Raw genomic sequence first — 22,500 nt, 5'->3', positions numbered from 1 at the left:
TAGGCGAGTCTTGTGCTTGACTGGAACACACCCAAACCATGCCACTAGGGAGGAAGATATGATGGTTTCGATAAAAGCATGATAGAATAATGTCATCATATTAAAATGGTTCAATCTTCTCAAACAGTATGACGCTGTTGTCCTTTTTTACAGACAGCCTCACAATTCTCCTGGAAATTTAATTTAGAGTCAATAATTGTCCCTAAGTATCTACAGGATTGGACTTGATCCACTATTTGACCATTATAGTTATAGCCTCATATCCTGGAGTTTAAGCCGGGTGAATTCTGCTAAACGAGAAGGAACTATGACATATAGGGTATCTGGTAAGATTTCAGGATAGGGACAATCAGAGAGCTTTGGGCTGCTGGCTAAAAGCATTGGCAATTGTAGAATAATCAGTGAGATTTACATTATTGAGTCTAATATGAGAAAATGAGTTTTTATTGGGTTTGTTAGTTAGACTGTTCATTTTATTCCAAAACTGTTTAGGGTTATTAAAATCATTATTTAAACAGTCTTTATAATACTTAGATTTAGCATTTCTAGTTTTGGTTGTACATGTATTCCGTAAGAGTTTATATGAAATCAAGTCGTCAGAGTCCTTTGATAAGTGATATATTTCCCAGACCTCGTCTCTCTGTCTAAAAGACTGATAATATCACCATTAATCCATTAATCCATGCATGTCTATTAATGACATCATTTAGCTCAGTATAAAACTAGTTCCAAGCATCTTCAACAGAGGACATTAACTGAAACCTGTCCCAGTTTATGGAAATTAAATCTTGAATAAAATGCTCACTATTAAAATTTCTATATTGTCTTACCCTAATGCACCTGGGTGGAAGACGAGGTACCTTAACTTTCCAAACACAAACAATAATGGAGTGGTCACTGAGACAGTCTGGTAACCCCTGATTTTAGGAGTCTGTCAGGGTGGGTGACAAGAATCCAGTCTAGCAGAGACTTGGACTTGCGATCAACTCTAGTAGGCTCATTTATAAGTTGAGTCAAATTAATACTACCAACTAGGTTCCTGTCATTAAGGGAAGAACGATTAAAAGCTCATTCTGGCGACCTAAAGAGTTAATGGTAGACAGAATGCATTTTGTAGATCCTGAAGAAACATTTGGAGGTCTATAAATATTACCTATAGTCAATTGTTTGTTTTCATGAAAAATTATTTTAATAAAGAGACATTCGAAATACTTTGGGTTTTCATTAGGGATAACAAGCTCAGAGGTCAAATTTGAGGAAACATATGTAGCCACTCCTCCTCCTCTGGAGCCTCTATCAGCTCTGTACAAGACATAATTATCAAGTTTCATCTCATTATCTGAAATATTGCTATTCACCCACGTCTCTGAAACTGTAATCACACTAGGTTTGTTATAAACAAGCCAAGCTCTTAAAAGATCAATCTTAGATGGAAGACTCCTAATGTTCAGATGGATAACATATAAACCTTTAGCAGTACTCATTGCCCAGACACGGCAATAAAACAGGAGAATGCATCGTTAGGACGTGTCACAAGTATATAGAAAAGAGAGGGGCAGAGGGCAAGGACCAGTTTGCAAGGGAGCCATACAGACACACATGCAGACACACACGCACTCATACACAAAAAACAAGCAAAACACATTATACAAGCTAGCTAAACAAAACAAAAACGCTCAGTCTGCAATTTTAGAAAGGGTAATGTGAATGTAATATCAAACTGAAAGTACCCTATAGGTGGAAACATTTTACTATAATTGTGCATATATCAGTTATAGAACAATTTAAATACTGTGGCCACAAAAGGGAGAGGAACAAATAAACAACAAAATAATCATTCCCATTCCCTTCTCATTAAATTAAGCCTAAACTCCTATTATACTACAGAATTAACCATTTGAAATGATCAACTGTCGCGAAATTCACAGCGTGACTGTACGACCTGACGTTTTACGTCACAATTTTATTTACGGCAAACAAAAATGCACACAGCATGAGCTGAAGTCAACAACAAGCCGCATAATCTTTTCAGAAATCATTTATAAGTCCCGGTAATTCAAATGCATGCTGTGCCGTCATAATAGTCTGTGACAGAACAAATGAAAAAGATCTTCGGAGAAGAATAAGAGACAATATATCACCCAAGAAGTTATGGAGACTTCATATGGACATTCCAGAGGAATTCCACCGCCTCATCAGGGCAGCAAAACAGTGCTGGTTTGCCGTCAGTAATCACCCTTAGCGTGGCAGGATATAGTAAGGAATATTTTTATATCCATATCTCTGAGCCTTTTTTTTTTTTTAAATTGGATCAAACAGCCGGCGTTTCTGGAGTAGCCCGGCACTGAAATCCGGATAGATATGGACTCGATCACCCTTGAACATGAGCTCCTTTTTCTCCCGTGCGAGTTGAAGGATCTTCAGTTTATCCTGAAAATTAAGGAATTTGACCAGAACTGGCCTTAGAGAGGCTCTTGACTCCGGTCGGCGTACTGTGGGAGAACGGTGTGCCCGTTCAATGATTAGTGGAGTTGGAAACTTTTCTTTACCAAGGAGCAGCGGTATTAGCTGATTGATGAAGCCCACCATATCATTGCCTTAGGGTTGTTCGGGGACATGCAAGAAGAGCAGGTTAGAGGCCCGACTTCTGTTCTCTGCTTCCTCCACTTTGTCTTTCAGGTAGGCATTATCCTTCCCCAGTGATTTTATGCGATTTCCCAGATCTGATATATTATCCTCGTTTTATCCGACTCTGTGTTCAAGCTCCGAAACTTGCTCTCCAAGTGTTGACAGAGAACAATGTATTGCATTTAAGCTTGTTTGAATCTTGTCCATTTTTGAGTCGAAATGTAGCACCATATCCGACTTCAGTTGTTGGAGACAGGTGATTTGTCCATGGCAAGGGACAAAGGGATCAGGACGCCAAACAAAAAATGAGAAAAAACTGAGACTTTGATATAATAAATAAGTCCGTTAAGAAGCAAAAAAGTAACAGTATGAAATGAATACAAAAAACAGATGATTGGGTCTTGAAGGCCAAGAATTACTAATTTATGATGCAGACTGAGTCTTCAGCAAGTGCTCACACCAACACCACCTCGGCCATCTTGAATGAATGTAAAGCAGTTACCTTCTGCTGCCACTTGGGGTCAATAGTGTTTGAGAAGGCCACAATATAAAAAGGTGGGGAGATGATGAGGAGTAAACTTCATTTCTGCAGTAAAATGTCTAAAAAAGTCAAAACCTATCTTATATATTAGAACAGTTTCCCCCCCAAACATGTCCTAATAGTGTGATATTGTTGTTTTAGCTGCTGGGTAACAGGTCAGCTAACGTCACCATAACAAATCTAAGTAATTCCATTGGGTCCACTGAAGCTACTTCATTAGTAGTTAATCACGATACCATACTGTATCCGTTCTTTGGACAATACGTACGGTGCTACAACAGTCTCATGAAACACAATGCTCAAATGAATGCAAAGTGATTTGTATCTGTAAATGCAGCAGATTCTAGGTCAATGGCTTCTTCTTCCTCTTCATGTAGTTTTATAGCTGTGTTTCATTAACCCCCATCCAGTGGAGTAGTGGTAGTAATGTTAGACACTGGTATAAAACCATCCAGTGGAGTACTAGTAGTAATGTTAGACACTGGTATAAAACCATCCAGTGGAGTAATGTTGATCAGTTAGACTTCAGAGACTGTTATGAAGCTCAACTACTGCAGCTGGGAGGTGTGTGTCTGTGTGTGTCTGTGCGTGTGTGTGTGTGTATGTATGTGTGTGTGTGTGTTTGTGTAACAGTCAGTAATATTGCCATGGTAACCGACCTCAGATATCAGATTATGAGATTATTATTGTGACATGTTGTCTATAAGATTAAGCAGAGCAGCTAACACACACACACAACATATTTTTCTTACCGTCTTCAAACTGGATCAAAAGTCCAAAGTCCATCTTCTGTCAGTCTTTTTGTTTAACTGTCTGTCTGTCTGTCTCTTTAACTGTCTGTCTGTCTCTTTAACTGCCTGTCTGCCTGTCTGTTCTTCGTCTGCAGCTGTTAAACCCGTCTCGTCCTCCTTACCTTTGTGGGCGGGGCCAGGAAGTGATGAGGTCACATGGAGGCTGTATCTTAGCAACCAGACGGCGCAGGTCTCCGCCCTCTCGGCCAGAAGCAGAGGATGAACCTGAAGCAGAAGAAGAAACCTGATTATATCTGTCTTATAATATGTCAGCAAGCACTGCATCATTAAGGCTGTGTTGGAGATGTTGACCCTTGCACAGTTAACCATATGCAGGGCACCCATCCATATGATGCACGTTGCTCACATCATTTGGGTGATATGAATGTAGGATGATTGCAGAAGTGACACTGATCTGTGTTTTCGTTTATTATTTTTAAAGAAATGGCAGAGCAGATTCCCAAAACAAATCCAGTGTGGCAGGGTTTACATTGTTATGATGTAAATTCATATCTTTTACCATCTAGCAAAAGATACGGTTCCAATATACACCGTAGAACGTGACAGATTTGGAAAGATGATCCATACATTTGACAAACGCTGCTCCATACCCTGATTGCTCCCGCAATTATTTTTCATACATTGCACCTCCAGCTATGTACAAGAACGTGCGGACTGTAGTCCAGGCAGAAGTGCAGCAAGCAGATTATTGTTGATTATTATTGTGTGTGTGTGTGTGTGTGTATATGTGTGTGTGCGTGTGTGTGTATGTGACTGTGTATGTGTGTGTGTGTGTCTGTGTATAACTGTGTGTGTGTGTGTGTGTAACTGTGTGTGTGTGTGTGTGTATGACTGTGTCTAACTCTGTGTGTGTGTGTGTGTGTGTGTGTGTGACTGTGTGTGTCTGTGTGTGTGTGTGCGTGTGTGTGTGTATGTGTGTGTGTGTGTGTGACTGTGTATGTGTGTGACTGTGTGTGTCTGTGTGTGTGTGTGTGCGTGTGTGTGACTGTGTATGTGTGTAACTGTGTGTGTGTGTGTGTGTGTGTGTGTGTGTCTGTGTGTGTGTCTGTACCTCCAGGTTGTTGAGCATCAGTAACTGAGCGTCAGACAGGATGCAGAACATTTGAGTCCAGATGTCAGGCTCCGCCCTCTGACCACATGACAGCCAATGGATGGAGGTGCTCTTCAGCTCTGTGACATCATCACAACATCATCATAAAGACCGCTGAAGATTTCACCGTGAATTTAACTATAAACTGCAGTTCACTTTCATATCAACTCACCAATCACATTCATCCATCCCATGTGTTGACATCTAGACAGATGTTTCACCAGCTCCTCCATCACACAGAGACTAAAGGTAGAGACAGAGAGACGGACAGACAGACAGTCAGTCAGTCAGACAGACAGACATTATTTGTACCCGTAAGTAGATTTGTTTGGCAACAAACTATGAACTTGTAAGCGTTGACATGACCAGCAGTAACCAGGTCTGGTCTTGGTGAGCAGTGTTGGGAGTAACGCGTTACAAAAGTAATGTATTTCTTTTTGCTGTAACGCAGTAATATAACACATTACTAAGAAAATGTTTGTAATATTATACCCGTTACAATCTCAGTAACGCGAGTTGCAACGCATTTAACCCGACATTTAGTGCCGTTTGTTTAAGAATTCCCAAATACCGCTAAACATTTCGGCACAGAAAAATAAAGCCGTGAGTATTGTTTCCTGTTGCTGTATTCAATGGTTGAAATGACTGCATGGACATTATTTTAAGGAGTTATTACGCTGCGTTGAAGCGAGCTGTCCTGTTCCCATGGTCAGAACCAGAACTAGAGATGGTAGGCTGGGGACATCTGGGTCCTGTGTCCCGTCACTGTTCCCGTGGTCAGAGCCAGAACCAGAGACGGTAGGCTAGGGGACATCTGTGTCCTGTCAGTGTTCCCGTGGTCAGAACCAGAACCAGAGATGGTAGGCTGGGGACATCTGTGTCCTGTCAGTGTTCCCGTGGTCAGAACCAGAACCAGAGACGGTAGGCTAGGGGACATCTGTGTCCTGTCAGTGTTCCCGTGGTCAGAACCAGAACCAGAGACGGTAGGCTAGGGACATCTGGATCCCGTCAGTGTTCAGGTGGTCAGAGCCAGAACCAGAACCAGAGATGGTAGGCTAGGGGACATCTGTGTCCTGTCAGTGTTCCCGTGGTCAGAACCAGAACCAGAGACGGTAGGCTAGGGACATCTGTGTCCTGTCAGTGTTCTCGTGGTCAGAGCCAGAACCAGAACCAGAGACGGTAGGCTAGGGACATCTGTGTCCTGTCAGTGTTCCCGTGGTCAGAACCAGAACCAGAGACGGTAGGCTAGGGACATCTGGATCCCGTCAGTGTTCCCGTGGTCAGAGCCAGAACCAGAGACGGTAGGCTAGGGACATCTGTGTCCTGTCAGTGTTCCCGTGGTGAGAACCAGAACCAGAGACGGTAGGCTAAAGACATCTGTGTCCTGTCAGTGTTCTCGTGGTCAGAACCAGAGATGGTAGGCTAGGGACATCTGTGTCCTGTCAGTGTTCCCGTGGTCAGAGCCAGAACCAGAGACGGTAGGCTGGGGACATCTGTGTCCTGTCAGTGTTCCCGTGGTCAGAGCCAGAACCAGAGACGGTAGATTAGGGACATCTGTGTCCTGTCAGTGTTCCCGTGGTCAGAACCAGAACCAGAGATGGTAGGCTAGGGACATCTGTGTCCTGTCAGTGTTCCCGTGGTCAGAGCCAGAACCAGAGACGGTAGGCTAGGGACATCTGTGTCCTGTCAGTGTTCCCGTGGTCAGAGCCAGAACCAGAGACGGTAGGCTAGGGACATCTGTGTCCTGTCAGTGTTCCCGTGGTCAGAACCAGAGACGGTAGGCTGGGGACATCTGTGTCCTGTCAGTGTTCCCGTGGTCAGAGCCAGAGACGGTAGGCTAGGGACATCTGGATCCCGTCAGTGTTCCCGTGGTCAGAGCCAGAACCAGAGACGGTAGGCTGGGGACATCTGTGTCCTGTCAGTGTTCCCGTGGTCAGAACCAGAGACGGTAGGCTGGGGACATCTGTGTCCTGTCAGTGTTCCCGTGGTCAGAGCCAGAACCAGAGACGGTAGGCTGGGGACATCTGTGTCCTGTCAGTGTTCCCGTGGTCAGAGCCAGAACCAGAGACGGTAGGCTGGGGACATCTGTGTCCTGTCAGTGTTCCCGTGGTCAGAACCAGAGACGGTAGGCTGGGGACATCTGTGTCCTGTCAGTGTTCCCGTGGTCAGAACCAGAGACGGTAGGCTGGGGACATCTGTATTCTGTCAGTGTTCCCGTGGTCAGAGCCAGAACCAGAGACGGTAGGCTAGGGACATCTGTGTCCTGTCAGTGCCGACAACAATGTGACTGAGCAACTGACAGATAACATGTCAGGAATTAATGTTTAGTCTTGCTACATGTAATATCATTACATTTTATCAGCGGTGGAAAGTAACTCTACTGTAGGCTACTTCCATTCAATTGTACGGTGCTTTTAAGTATTTCCATTTCCTCCTACATATTTGGCTACCACAATTCAAGTAGGCTAATGTACGTTTTACTACTATTTATTTTATAGCTTTAGTTACTTTGCAGATTCAGATTAATAATCCAAAATAATATGAATAAATGATGATTATATAGTGGATAAAGAGGAGACATGGTTGATCCCGTGGTGAAATTCACAGGCTACCTGCCACCTGCTTTATTTTGGTGAGGGCAGTTGGAACGAATTCCAAAATTTGAATATAATTTGAATATTAAAAAAATCAATACTATTCGAATGCTAAAATTACTATTCGAATATTGCTTTTTTATGAATTTTTTAAATCTTGCAATCTTGCCTCTCTCGTGGCCTTGGCCTACACGCATGTGAACATCAAAGGCTTTTGTTTAGTCTGATGAACAATAAAGTTTTTGAATCGTATCACAATCGTACACGTTCCCTTAATACGTACATCCACGCGGTATCATCATCACAATACTATCAGAAATGGCGGAGAGCGACCTGAGACACCTGACAACGTTCCACCCTGACAAGCTAGGCGATCTGTCTGAGGAATTGCCGCTAAAAACTGGCAAGAATGACTTGTTTCTGCCTGTCTCCTCATCACGGGGCTTACCAGCTGTCCGCCAGGCGATAACGGACAAACTGACACGGTTCAAATGTAAAGATATGAGACGATCAACATCACGCAGGGTCTGGATTTAAATATTTTATTCACGAGCTTGAGCCAAGGTACATTAGAGTTGACAAATTAAAGTCATTCATTTTGTCCCGCTGTTTGATTGTTAATAAGAAAGCGATCGCCTGTTTTCAAGTTAGTTTTGTAATGTTAGAGGTCCCTCTAGTGGACAGAATGTGTAACAACAACCACATGCTGATAGTGGCATTGGCGATCCGTAAGCCTGTGTAATATCGTAAAAATTAATAACAGGATGAATTTGAGCAATATTAAATAAAATAACAAATGGAATTTGAATAGTATCATAGAGGAAGATTGACAGCCCTAGTGTAAAGCATTACAATTCAGAGACAATAATATTGTAATATAACTAATTACTCTCAAATGGCAGTAACTAGTAATCAATAATGTATTACATTTTGGAAGTAGCATGCCCAACACTGTTAGTGAATACCTGGGTTCTGCCAGTTCTCCGCGTGTACGGGAGGGTTAGGTAACCCTTACCCTCCCGTACAGTAGGTGGCGCCCTGCCAACACACAACACCTTTTCTTCCTGTTGACTAAACTAACTTCATGTTTCATTCACACACTCTTGTCTCAGCATAGGACAGCAGTGTTTCTGCCAGATGACTGACAACTAGGGGTGGCACGGTTCACAAAACCCACGGTCCGGCTCCTATCACGGTTTTAGGGTCATGGTTTTTGGTTCTGTACGGTTCTTGTTGTTATTTTTGCTTTTAATCTTTAACACTCCAGAAATATACTTCAGCATATGATATTTAGCTTAATTATCCACAATGTAGGATACAGTATTAAAAATAGTTATATCATGTAATCATGCACAAACTGAGTTTGACTTTAAGCCCATTATTGGGACCATCTCTGAGGAAAGCTAGCTGAGATGTTGATACAGCAAGAGGGAAGACGTTGGTGATTTCAACAAGATTTCATTTATTTGGCAGAAAAAGGAGAATGTGTATTGCCATCTACAGGAACTTATGTGCATTTTTAGCACATGAAGATTTCAATATTACAGAATATCATTTGAAATAACGCATTTATCAAACTGCCAACTTCAGTGTAGCTCTTACAAAAATGGTATCCTTTAAAAGAAAAAGAGAGGAACTCTTAATGCTCCGTCTTTTGAATAAGTCAGTATACATTAAACATTAAAAAAAAAAATGTCTTTGTATAGTTCTTTAAAAATAAAAAGGAAACTTGTTTTGGCTGAGATTTCCTATGAACCAACAAGGCTCAGGATGCTGCAGATGTTGGTATAATATGAAACTGGCTGGTGGATTTAAGACAAAAAATATTTTATTGAATGAATCAAATATGAACATATGTGTCACTGTCAGTGGCTTGTTGATCTTTATTAGTTGATGTCCTATCCTGCCCCCCCCCCCCCACCCACACACACACACACACACACATTCATAAGGTTTAATAAAGGACTTATTGGACTTTAACTTATCATTGCTCTTACAATAACGAGAGCAGCTGTCCTCAATTTAGGTCATCCTGTATGTCTCATCTGCGTTTTTTCCTGCAACCACCGTGTGTGTGTGTGTGTGTGTGTGTGTGTGTGTGTGTGTGTGTCAGTCGCGGGGGAAATGGAGCAACAGCCTCGCCCGCTGCAGACAGCCGGCAGATTGAAACAGCTTTCAGCGACTTTAGAGTGAAAAATCGTTCCGGCGTACATTGATGTTAAAATGTCTACAGGTTGGCAGGACAGTCTTTCACTGTACGTTTTGTTGGTAACTTGTCCACACCTCTTCTTTCATGCGAAAGGGAAACACAGGTCTGAGGTCACATATGGGCACCTGACGGGCACGAGGCTACATTGCGCATGCATCGAACCGTGTAACGTACACACACGCTCCGAACCGAGCGGTTCGGATGTTTTTTCATGAACTGTACCAACCCTACTGACAACACGGCGTTAACCGCCCCAGAGATGGTCAGTAGGTTCAGTATCTCCTGATGTCTGTTGATGGAGACGGTCAGTAGGTTCAGTAACTCCTGATGTCTGTTGATGGAGAAGGTCAGTAGGTTCAGTATCTCCTGATGTCTGTTGATGGAGACGGTCAGTAGGTTCAGTATCTCCTGATGTCTGTTGATGGAGACGGTCAGTAGGTTCAGTATCTCCTGATGTCTGTTGATGGAGACGGTCAGTAGGTTCAGTATCTCCTGATGTCTGTTGATGGAGACGGTCAGTAGGTTCAGTATCTCCTGATGTCTGTTGATGGAGACGGTCAGTAGGTTCAGTATCTCCTGATGTCTGTTGATGGAGACGGTCAGTAGGTTCAGTATCTCCTGATGTCTGTTGATGGAGACGGTCAGTAGGTTCAGTAACTCCTGATGTCTGTTGATGGAGAAGGTCATGCACAGACGCTTCAACCAATCAGAGCCCGGTTCAGGTGTCCACCTGCAGGAATCCCCCCCCGTTACTGACGCAGTTCTCTAGGTCTGTTAACCGGTTATTACTGGTTCTAATGCTGCGTTCCAGTTTATTATATTTATATATTATATTATTGAGGTTATTGCTGGTTCTAACTGTGCTATCAAGGTGTTTACGCGGAGGGTAACCACGGTTACTGAAGCAGTTACTACAGGTATCAGGGTGTTAGAGAGATCGGGGTATCAGGGTGTTAGAGAGATCGGGGTATCAGGGTGTCGGGGTATCAGAGCGTTAGCGAGATCAAGGTATCAGGGCGTTAGAGAGATCAGGGTATAAGGGCGTTAGAGAGATCAGGCTATAAGGGCGTTAGAGAGATCAGGGTATCAAGGTGTTAGAGAGATCGGGGTATCAGGGTGTTAGAGAGATCGGGGTATCAGGGTGTCGGGGTATCAGGGTGTTAGAGAGATCGGGGTATCAGGGTGTTAGAGAGATCGGGGTATCAGGGTGTTAGAGAGATCGGGGTATCAGGGTGTTAGAGAGATCGGGGTATCAGGGTGTTAGAGAGATCGGGGTATCAGGGTGTTAGAGAGATCAGGGGATCAGGGTGTTAGCGGGATCAGGGTGTTAGAGAGATCGGGGTATCAGAGAGATCGGGGTATCAGGGCGTTAGAGAGATGGGGGTATCAGGGTGTCGGGGTATCAGGGTGTCGGGGTATCCGGGTGTTAGAGAGATTGGGGTATCAGCGAGATCGGGGTATCAGGGTGATCGGGGTATCAGGGCGTTAGAGAGATGGGGGTATCAGGGTGTTAGAGAGATCGGGGTATCAGGGTGTCGTGGTATCAGGGTGTTAGAGAGATCGGGGTATCAGGGTGTTAGAGAGATCAGGGTGTTAGAGAGATCGGGGTATCAGGGTGTTAGAGAGATCGGGGTATCAGGGTGTTAGAGAGATCGGGGTATCAGGGTGTTGTGGTATCAGGGTGTTAGAGAGATCGGGGTATCAGGGTGTTAGAGAGATCGGGGTATCAGAGTGTAAGAGAGATCGGGGTATCAGGGTGTTAGAGAGATCGGGGTATCAAGGTGTCGGGGTATCAGGGTGTTAGAGAGATTGGGGTATCAGAGAGATCGGGGTATCAGGGTGTAGAGAGATCGGGGTGTTAGAGAGATCGGGTGTTAGAGAGATCGGGGTATCAGGGTGTTAGAGAGATCGTATCGTGTCGGGGTATCAGGGTGTTAGAGAGATCAGGGTGTCGGGGTATCAGGGTGTTAGAGAGATCGGGGTATCAGGGTGTATGAGAGATCAGGGGTATCGGGGTATCAGGGTGTCGGGGTATCAGGGTGTTAGAGAGATCGGGGTATCAGGGTGTTAGAGAGATCGGGGTGTTAGAGAGATCGGGTATCAGGGTGTTAGAGAGATCGGGGTATCAGGGTGTTAGAGAGATCGGGGTATCAGGGTGTCGGGGTATCAGGGTGTTAAAGAGATCGGGGTATCAGGGTGTCAGAGAGATCGGGGGTATCAAGGTGTTAGAGAGATCGGGGTATCAGAGTGTAAGAGAGATCGGGGTATCAGGGTGTTAGCGAGATCGGGGTATCAGGGTGTCGGGGTATCAGGGTGTTAGATAGATCGGGGGTATCAGGGTGTTAGAGAGATCGGGGTATCAGGGTGTCGGGGTATCAGGGTGTTAGATAGATCGGGGTATCAGGGTGTCGGGGTATCAGGGTGTTAGAGATCGGGTATCAGGGTGTCAGGGGTATCAGGGTGTCAGAGAGATCGGGGAATTAGGGTGTTAGAGAGATCGGGGTATCAGGGTGTTAGAGAGATCGGGGTATCAGGGTGTTAGAGAGATCGGGGTATCAGGGTGTCGGGGTATCAGGGTGTTAGAGAGATCGGGGTATCAGGGTGTCGGGGTGATCAGGGTGTTAGAGAGATCGGGTATCAGGGTGTCGTGATATCAGGGTGTTAGAGAGATCGGGGTATCAGGGTGTCGTGGTATCAGGGTGTTAGAGAGATTGGGGTATCAGGGTGTTGGGGTATCAGGGTGTTAGAGAGATGGGGGTATCAGGGTGTCGGGGTATCAGGGTGTTAGAGAGATCGGGGTATCAGGGTGTTAGCGGGATCGGGGTATCAGAGAGATCGGGGTATCAGGGTGTCGGGGTATCAGGGTGTTAGAGAGATCGGGGTATCAGGGTGTTAGCGGGATCGGGGTATCAGAGAGATCGGGGTATCAGGGTGTCGGGGTATCAGGGTGTTAGAGAGATCGGGGTATCAGGGTGTCGGGGTGTTGGAGAGATCGGGGTATCAGGGTGTTAGAGAGATCGGGGTATCAGAGAGATCGGGGTATCAGGGTGTTAGAGAGATCGTGGTATCAGGGGGTTAGAGAGATCGTGGTATCAGGGGGTTAGAGAGATCGGGGTATCAGTGGGTTAGAGAGATCGTGGTATCACGTTAACCCGAATATAATCACTTTTTTTAACTGCATGTAAACACACTGACTGACACATAATCAAGATTTCACCATCAGGACATAAAAGAGACAGACAGGTAAACAGTGAGACAGGGAGACTCGCAGACAGGTAAACAGACAGACATGGAGACTTACAGACAGGTAAACAGACAGACAGGGAGACTCACAGACATCGAGACTCACAGACAGGTAAACAGACAGACAGGGAGACTCACAGACAGGTAAACAGACAGACAGGGAGACTCACAGACAGGTAAACAGTGAGACAGGGAGACTCACAGACCGGTAAACAGACAGACAGGGAGACTTACAGACAGGTAAACAGACAGACAGGGAGACTTACAGACAGGTAAACAGTGAGACAGGGAGACTTACAGACAGGTAAACTCGTCGCTTCTGTTGGTCAGGTACTTCTCATGCTGTAAAACAAACTTCTTAATTTCTCTGCCTGTCTGTCTGCCTGCCTGTCTGTCTGTCTGCAGGTCTCTTTCTCTCTCTCTTTATTTCAGGACGACAGGTCTGAACCGTCCATCTGATTCTTAATGTTCGTTCCGTTTCTTCTGTGTTGTTTAACACCTTAATAGAATTAACAGATTATCACCTCTCGCACTCTCACTGACACACACACACACACACACAGACACAGACACACACACTGACACACACAGACACTCACACACACACACACACATACAGACACACACACACACACACAGACACACACACACACACAGTTGAACAACAGTTTTTTTATTCCAGAGAAAGCTGGCAGCTGATTGTTTCAACTAAACAGAAAAAGGCAAACAAACAGTGACATCATCAAAACAACCGTCAGTAACAGGCCAATGGGAAGGGAGCGTGGTTACCATGGCAGCAAGGAGGTTTAAAGTGACAGTGACAGTTTAACGTCTTCGAGACCGTTAGCACTCTTAGCTTTCCTCATTCAAACCAATGGGCTGGGTTAGCTTCAAGCTAACTCTGATGTCATTACCATGGAACATTTGAACATTTATACAGTTTTATTAATTTAGTTTCTTTTAAACATGGTAACTCCTCATCACCAGAGGACACTCGCAATCTGCACACGCAGTTTTAAACAAAATAAAAGTCAAAGAAAAGAAATTTAAAACCAAAACAAACCTAAAAAAGAGAATATGAAGACACCTGTGGCTCGGCTGATTTTCTGTTTGTTTCTGCGTGCTGATTGGCCGATGATGTTTGCATAGATAGACTGAACGGGACAATAGTGCAAGAAAGAGGAGACAGAAGAGTGAAGTGAGAGGAAGTTAATGTGAGCCTCAACAACAGCATATATATATATATATAGGTGTCTCTGAGCTTCAAGGTCTGGACGGGGCTACGGGACTAAGACTGTCAGTGTCAGTTGATGAATGAAGAGGGAGGGGCTTACTTTGGGACTTTAGCATTTCCTAATCTCGGACTACAGATGGGGGAAGTCTCACATTAACTTCACACCAATCACAGAAGAAGGCTTTAGTGATGTCATCCATTCATCCAGGGGATAATAGTTGCTATAGTTGCAGCTGTAATATTTATATATTTCTTTATATTTCTATAAGTTTCTATACGTTGCAGGTGCAGCGTGCTGTTTGACAGCTGGGGGGCGCTCTGACTGTTTAACACGTCAGAGCAGAATATACACACCATAATACTACACATTCATATAATACTACTGGCTGGGGGGGTATGTGTCTGTGTGTGTGTGTGTCTCTCTGTGTCTGTGTGTGTGTGTGTGTGTGTGTGTGTGTGTGTCTGTGTGTGTGTGTGTGTGTCTCTCTGTGTTTGTGTGTGTGTCTCTCTCTGTGTGTGTGTGTGTGTGTGTGTGTGTCTCTCTCTGTGTGTGTGTGTGTCTCTCTCTGTGTGTGTGTGTGTCTCTCTCTCTCTCTGTGTGTGTGTGTGTGTGTGTGTGTGTGTGTCTCTCTCTGTGTGTGTGTGTGTGTGTCTCTCTCTCTCTGTGTGTGTGTGTGTGTGTGTGTGTGTGTGTCTCTCTCTCTCTGTGTGTGTGTGTGTGTGTGTGTGTGTGTGTCTCTCTCTCTCTGTGTGTGTGTGTGTGTGTGTGTGTGCGTGCGTGTGTGTCTTTGGCTGTATTAACTAGTTTCTCCAGACTGATGATCAGCTGTGACTCCTCCTCTCAGCAGACATCCCACATCATGAACCAGGAGACTGTTTGGTGTTTCCATGTTGATAACTTTTAGAAACCTTTTATAAAAGGTCACTGACAGTCTGACGAGGTCACTGAAACCTTTTTAAAAACATTAAAACCATGCTGAAGCTGCTGAGCTCTGATTGGACCAGAGAGAGGAGGAATCAAAGCGTCACATGTGTGCCTGTGTGACATCACGCATCCTAATAAGGTGTTGGCCCCTCCCACTCCAGCAGGTACTGCACCGCCCCCTGCGGCGTGACGCGGCGTGCCAGCACCTGGTACCGCTCGCCCACGCCGAAGATGGAGGACAGGGAGGAGTCAGACGGGATCTGGGCGGGGTCCGACAGGAAGTGGGAGGAGTCTGACGCCTCTTCTTCTGCGTCCTCCAGCATCCCAGGAGGCTCCTCCCCCGCCTCGCTGCGATTGGCCCACTGGCTGTAGCTGTTGCTAGGCAACTTCCTCTTCCTGCTGCCCACCCTCCTCCTGGCAACACACAGTCAGAGGTCAGGGGTCAGAGACACTTCCTGTCAACGCACCGCCACATTAAGGTACTCTACTAACACCTCTACATTAAGGTACTACATTAGCTGTATGTTAGTTGTATGCTAGTCAGCTGTATGTTAGCTGTATGGTAGCTAGCTGTATGGTAGCTAGCTGTATGTTATCTGTATGCTAGTTAGCTGTATGTTAGCTGTATGGTAGCTAGTTGTATGTTAGCTGTATGCTAGTTAGCTGTATGTTAGCTGTATGCTAGTTAGCTGCAGGTTACCTGAAGTGATAGGAGGCGCTGGTCGTAGCAGACCCTGAAGTTGAAGCATCAGTAGAGTCCTGATCGATACTGACCGTCCTACTGGAGCTGCTGGAACACAACAACACCACCACGTTATGTTTGGAGGGGGGGGGTACTATACCTGCCACTATAATGAGATAGATAGATATATATAAATAAATAAATAAATAAATAAATAAAAGAGATGCACCGATTGACCGGTGACTGGAATTGCGGTCACGATCGGTCACGATGACGTGAAAATCTTATTCTAGAAGATTCTAAAATGTTATGCCGGTCAAATGCACTCGGGTGCCGCATGATTTACATCGCGCAACATCAGCACCACACGTGCAGGGTTTCCGCTGTATGCAAGAACAATAGATAGATAGATATATCTGTATATCTGCACACATGGGTTATTCCCTGAGGGGTTTCCTTTGCATCTCTTTTATTTAACGTGTCTTAAACGCATCGTTGTGCTGAATGAATGAATGAATGAATGAATGAATGAATGAATGAATGGGTCTCACCTCTTGAGGCTCTGCAGCTCGTCCAGCGTGAAATCAAAGATGTTGGCCATGTGATGGTTGGACGTCCAACTGCAGGACAGCTCGTTCTACACACACACACACAGCTGATCAGAACTACCTTATATCACAGAAACATCTTTGGGGAACTTTTATCTGACGTGTAGTTTGACGGGGGTGATCGAGATGTTTTGGGTTCATTTCTATACACAGCAGCACTGTGGCCCAATGGTTAGCACGGTGGAGCACTGTGGCCCAATGGTCAGCACTGTGGCCCAATGGTCAGCACTGTGGCCCAATGGTCAGCACTGTGGCCCAATGGTCAGCACTGTGGCCCAATGGTCAGCACTGTGGCCCAATGGTCAGCACTGTGCAGTGCTGTGGCCTCACAGCAACAAGGTACCGGGTTCAAACCCCAGTCGTCCTGGGCCTGTGTGGAGTTTGCATGTTCTCCCTGTGTCTGTGTGGGTTTTCCCCACCACCAAAAATACGTTCCCCTCCCTCTCTACCGAGCTACCCAGGCGGGTGCTACACATCGGTGGTGTTAGAGAGTAGTCCCCCCCCGAAGCACTTTGAGGATCTATGATAAAGATCTATATCAATGTAATTAATTATAGAGTAGAAGCAGGAAGACTTACATTAGGGATGGCGTCTTCTAGCAGCCACTTGGACTTCCTCTTCCTCCTCTCAGCTGAAGCACTGCTGACACACACACACACACACACACACACAAACACACACACAAAGACACACACACACACACACACACACACAGACACACACACACACACACACAGACAGACACACACACACACACAAAGACACACACACACACACACACAGACAAAGAGAGAGACACACACAGGTTTCAGACACACTAAACTATCTGACGTACTGTTATAAATACTTACTTACTGTCAGCCTTAAAAAAAAAAATCGATTTTCGCCATGTTTTTTGGAATAAAATGTTATATAAATCAGGCTAGGAATAATATATTTACAAATCCCTCTGTAAATGTCTTCCTAATATATCTAGGTACAGGACTGGAAAGGTTGGTGGATATAGATGCTACTGAAGTGGAGATTTCAGACTTGGAGTATGAGAGAAAAGTCATTTTGAGAAAACGGGCTTTAAAGATTTTTATAGCAAAATTCCACTAATTTCTATTGAAAGCCATGAATTACAGACACATATCCCTTTAGGTCCAAGTAAGATCCATGTATCACACTGTTTAACATCCAAAACTCATTATTGCTTCATCCATCACTGATCATAACATCCAAAACAACACATCAACATGGCCTTCAACTGAAGACCATTACATCACAAACTTTAAACTGACAGAACACAACCATTACACAGCCTAGTTCCCCCAAATTAGTTTACAGTCTACATATCCATGCCTGCACCATATGTAGGGCCCTCCTCCATCTCCTGCTGGTGTCTTTTCACTTTTTTGGCTGTGCTTACACTTCTACGGCTTTTGAGATCCTAACCATGTCGTCATCCTTCATTGCATTGACAGGCTGTGCTCTGAAGCCACACTTTCTCCATCACAGCCAGCACGGCAGAGGCACCCTCATTGAATGTAGAAATAGCCATACTGGCTGCAGCCTCAACCCTGCTTTTCACCACAAAGACTGTTTTTGGACATCAGGCCCATATGACCAAGTTGAGGCATGCGTTGGCATTCTGAGTGCCTCCTTGCTGCATGTGCTTGACATCCGGTAATACACAGGGATGAGCTTCTTATCAATCATTCAAAAGACCAATATTTAGAACATCGGAGAAAGCAAACAAAGTAGATTAAATTGTTATTTGACGGAGTATCTTCACACTGTCAGAGATACGAAGAAGAGACGGATCCTGACTAAATACAGGCTCAGTGACCACCAACTGGGTCAGACAGACAGGTCAGAGAGAGAGAGACAGGCTCAGTGACCACCAACTGGGTCAGACAGAGGTCACTTCCTCCTCCACTGGGAAAAACTATCTTCACTAAGAGATTTACACCTTGGAAAAATAGCCACAAAAATAAAACTTCCCAAAGTTAACACCAGAAGAGAAGCTGGTAGTTCTCCTAGGAGAGGAGCTAAACATGGATCTGTCTGCCACAGCCTGAGGGACTCACAACCACGATCCCAAAATTACAGATTTGTTTAGTATTGTATAGTAATTATAGTAGAATAGTATATATGTGACACCTACATATTTAATATATGACATGTAGGCTATGAATTTCTGTAGACTGCTTAGAGAGAGTGACAGAGAGAGACAGAGAGACACACACACAGAGAGAGAGAGAGAGAGAGAGACAGAGAGAGAGAGAGAGAGAGAGAGAGAGAGAGAGAGAGAGAGAGACAGAGAGAGACACACACACAGAGAGAGAGAGAGAGAGAGAGAGAGACAGAGACAGAGAGAGAGACAGAGAGAGAGAGAGAGAGTCAGTCTGATTACCTTCACTGTCTGAAAACTGTTTTCTGAACGACAGTTTAAACATCAACGTACTATGTGAAGGTATTTCATCATCTGCTGTCTCAGTTTGTAATCCCGTGTCTTCTTGCTAATAACACCGGTTTTTGTCTTCTCTGAGGTGATTTTTCGACCGTTTGACGCACTTCTTTCGACATTCTGAACTACCGCGGAAATGTCAGAGCGCGTCACATGACGATTCTAAGCGAATCACGTTGTCAGAAATTGGCATCAGCCAATGAGATTGCGCATTTAGAGTTAAATCCCCCCTTTTACTTTCACGATTGGTTGCTGATAAAAAGGAAATGACCATATTGGGATCCGACAGCATTGTACAGGAGAGAGGGAGCTTTCCAACGGTACGTGTGATGACAGGGTGCAGACAGCGAGCAGAGCAGCGCGATGATTTAGAACGCCAACTTTTGTTGAATGTAGGAGAAATCTACAGACGCAAACAGACAAAGTGTAGTAAAATAAAGACCTAAATGTGTATTTCGGACTTTATTTTACCACAAGTCTGAAAGAAGACATGTTATTGAAGACAAATAGCCCAAAATCTCAAACTTGACCAGTGAAAAAAAAACGATGTTTTTGCCTGCCGTGTCTCGCCTTAATAACACGTTAGTTATAACAACTTAATAACATGTTAGTTATAACTACTAAATAACATGTTAGTTATAACTACTTAATATCCTGCATCCTACCTGTTCCTGGCGGCAGTGTTTTTGCGGCCCTGTCCTCCGTCACTCTGAGCGCGCTCAGGAAAGAGTTTGGAGGGGGGATTGGGGGGGACTCTGGTCCGCAGACGAAAGATGCACTTCCTTTTCTTTATCTCCTTCCCACACAGAAACCTGAACACACACACACACACACACACATATTACAGTCATTAACACACACAGACACACACACACACACACGCATTACAGTCATTAACACACACAGACACACACACACACGCATTACAGTCATTAACACACACAGACACACACACACACGCATTACAGTCATTAACACACACACACGCATTACAGTCATTAACACACACACACACACACACATTACAGTCATTAACACACACACACACACGCATTACAGTCATTAACACACACACACACACATACGCATTACAGTCATTAACACACACACACACACACGCATTACAGTCATTAACACACACACACGCATTACAGTCATTAACACACACACACACGCATTACAGTCATTAACACACACACACACACACACATGCATTACAGTCATTAACACACACACACACACACACGCATTACAGTCATTAACACACACACATTAACACAGACGATCACGCACAGATACCAGTGTGTATACCCAGTCTAATATGAGTTAGTTTATAGTGTAATAATATGAGTTAGTTCGTACTGTAATAATATAATGAGTTAGTTTATAGTGTAATATGAGTTAGTTGATAGTGTAATAATAATAATATCATGAGTTAGTTTATAGTGTAATAATAATATCATGAGTTAGTTTATAGTGTAATAATATGAGTTAGTTTATAGTGTAATAATAATAATATCATGAGTTAGTTTATAGTGTAATAATAATATCATGAGTTAGTTTATAGTGTAATAATATGAGTTAGTTTATAGTGTAATAATAATATGAGTTAGTTTATTGTGTAATAATAATAATATGAGTTAGTTCATAGTGTAATAATAATAATAATGAGTTAGTTCATAGTGTAATAATATGAGTTAGTTTATAGTGTAATAATAATATGAGTTAGTTTATTGTGTAATAATAATAATATGAGTTAGTTCATAGTGTAATAATAATAATAATGAGTTAGTTCATAGTGTAATAATAATATCATGAGTTAGTTTATAGTGTAATAATAATGAGTTAGTTTATAGTGTAATAATAATATGAGTTAGTTTATAGTGTAATAATAATGAGTTAGTTCATAGTGTAATAATAATGAGTTAGTTCATAGTGTAATAATAATGAGTTAGTTCATAGTGTAATAATAATATGAGTTAGTTTATAGTGTAATAATAATATGAGTTAGTTCATAGTGTAATAATAATGAGTTAGTTTATAGTGTAATAATAGTATGAGTTAGTTTATAGTGTAATAATATGAGTTAGTTCATAGTGTAATAATATGAGTTAGTTTATAGTGTAATAATATGAGTTAGTTTATAGTGTAATAATAGTATGAGTTAGTTTATAGTGTAATAATAGTATGAGTTAGTTTATAGTGTGTAATAATATGAGTTAGTTCATAGTGTAATAATATAATGAGTTAGTTTATAGTGTAATAATAATATAATGAGTTAGTTCGGAGTGTAAAAATAATATCATGAGTTAGTTTATAGTGTATTATAGTAATAATAATAATAGTTTATAATGTGTGTAATAAGAGTTAGTTTATAGTGTGTAATAATAATATCATGAGTTAGTTTACAGTGTAATAATATAATGAGTTAGTTTATAGTGTAATGTGAGTTAGTTTATAGTGTGTAATAATAATAATAATAATATGAGTTAGTTTATAGTGCGTAATAATAATAACAATAATAATAATAATAATAATAATAATAATAATAATAATAATAAGAGTTAGTTTAAAGTGTGTGTGGTTCGTACTTGCTCTTGTATTTATTGAGAGCGTCCAGCAGGTGCTGCCCCCTCTCTGACGGAGGAGTGTTAGACAGCTAGACAACAAACAGAGAACAGGGCTCAATACTCTCACACAAAAGTCACAATATCGTCAGAGAAAAGTCACAATATTGGAAGAATAAAAGTTGAATATTTTGAGAGAAAAATTGTAAACAACGAAAAGGAAAGTAGGGGTTTGGTTTAGGGTGGTTAAGGTTTAGTTTGCCCCAGTTTGGCCCAGTACCTTGCCGAGCTGCAGATGGTCCCAGTTAGCGGAGACGAAGGCGAGGATCTCGTCCAGCTCAAAGTATTTCTTCTTGCTGCTGACGGACAGATTATAGAGAACGAGATGAACCACGTCGACCCAACGCAGAGACAGACGGCGCACGTACTCTGCCCCTTTATTACACACCGAACACAGGAAGAGATAGAACCTGGAGAGGGAGAGAGAGAGAGAGAGAGAGAGAGACTATTACACTCAGAACACAGGAAGAGATAGAACCTGAAGAGAGAGAGAGAGAGAGAGAGGGAGAGAGAGAGAGAGAGAGAGAGAGACTATTACACTCAGAACACAGGAAGAGATAGAACCTGAAGAGAGAGAGAGAGAGAGAGAGAGAGAGACTGACTATTACACTCAGAACATAGGAAGAGATGGAACCTGAAGAGAGAGAGAGAGAGAGAGAGAGAGACTGACTATTACAGTCAGAACATAGGAAGAGATGGAACCTGAAGAGAGAGAGAGAGAGAGAGAGAGACAGAGAGAGAGAGAAAGAAAGAGAGAGAGAAAGAAAGAGAGAGAGAGAAAGAGAAAGAGAGAGAGAGAGAGTGTTTGCGATGCTGCTAGAGAAGAAGGGTGTTTTCACATCTGAAAGTCTGAAC

The 22,500-nt window shown here is 43.3% G+C and overlaps 2 protein-coding genes across 4 annotated transcripts in view; both read right to left on the bottom strand.

Moving 5' to 3' along the window:
• The window catches only part of dab2ipa (DAB2 interacting protein a), a 31,887-nt gene extending 26,583 nt beyond the window's left edge, over positions 1 to 5,304 (bottom strand). The window contains exons 1-3 of the mRNA XM_078249863.1: positions 5,244 to 5,304; positions 5,033 to 5,151; positions 4,083 to 4,185 (exon numbers count right to left, since the gene is read on the bottom strand). Coding sequence (XP_078105989.1) covers positions 4,083 to 4,185; positions 5,033 to 5,151; positions 5,244 to 5,304 — 283 coding nt within the window. The remainder of the gene's footprint in view (positions 1 to 4,082; positions 4,186 to 5,032; positions 5,152 to 5,243) is intronic.
• An 8,470-nt stretch (positions 5,305 to 13,774) lies between these two features.
• phf19 (PHD finger protein 19) overlaps positions 13,775 to 22,500 on the bottom strand; it is a 23,857-nt gene continuing 15,131 nt past the window's right edge. The window contains exons 8-14 of one of the 3 annotated variants that reach the window (XM_078251718.1): positions 21,866 to 22,055; positions 21,610 to 21,677; positions 19,684 to 19,830; positions 17,145 to 17,208; positions 16,510 to 16,595; positions 15,977 to 16,066; positions 13,775 to 15,690 (exon numbers count right to left, since the gene is read on the bottom strand). In XM_078251718.1, the coding sequence (XP_078107844.1) occupies positions 15,408 to 15,690; positions 15,977 to 16,066; positions 16,510 to 16,595; positions 17,145 to 17,208; positions 19,684 to 19,830; positions 21,610 to 21,677; positions 21,866 to 22,055 (928 nt within the window). In that variant the 3' untranslated portion in view covers positions 13,775 to 15,407. The remainder of the gene's footprint in view (positions 15,691 to 15,976; positions 16,067 to 16,509; positions 16,596 to 17,144; positions 17,209 to 19,683; positions 19,831 to 21,609; positions 21,678 to 21,865; positions 22,056 to 22,500) is intronic. The other 2 variants (XM_078251720.1, XM_078251719.1) reach the window with 2 other exon arrangements.

This window comes from Sander vitreus, chromosome 5 (assembly GCF_031162955.1).
Source record: "Sander vitreus isolate 19-12246 chromosome 5, sanVit1, whole genome shotgun sequence".
In the NCBI taxonomy this organism is placed as follows: domain Eukaryota; kingdom Metazoa; phylum Chordata; class Actinopteri; order Perciformes; family Percidae; genus Sander; species Sander vitreus.
This window is presented reverse-complemented; position numbering and strand designations above follow the sequence as displayed.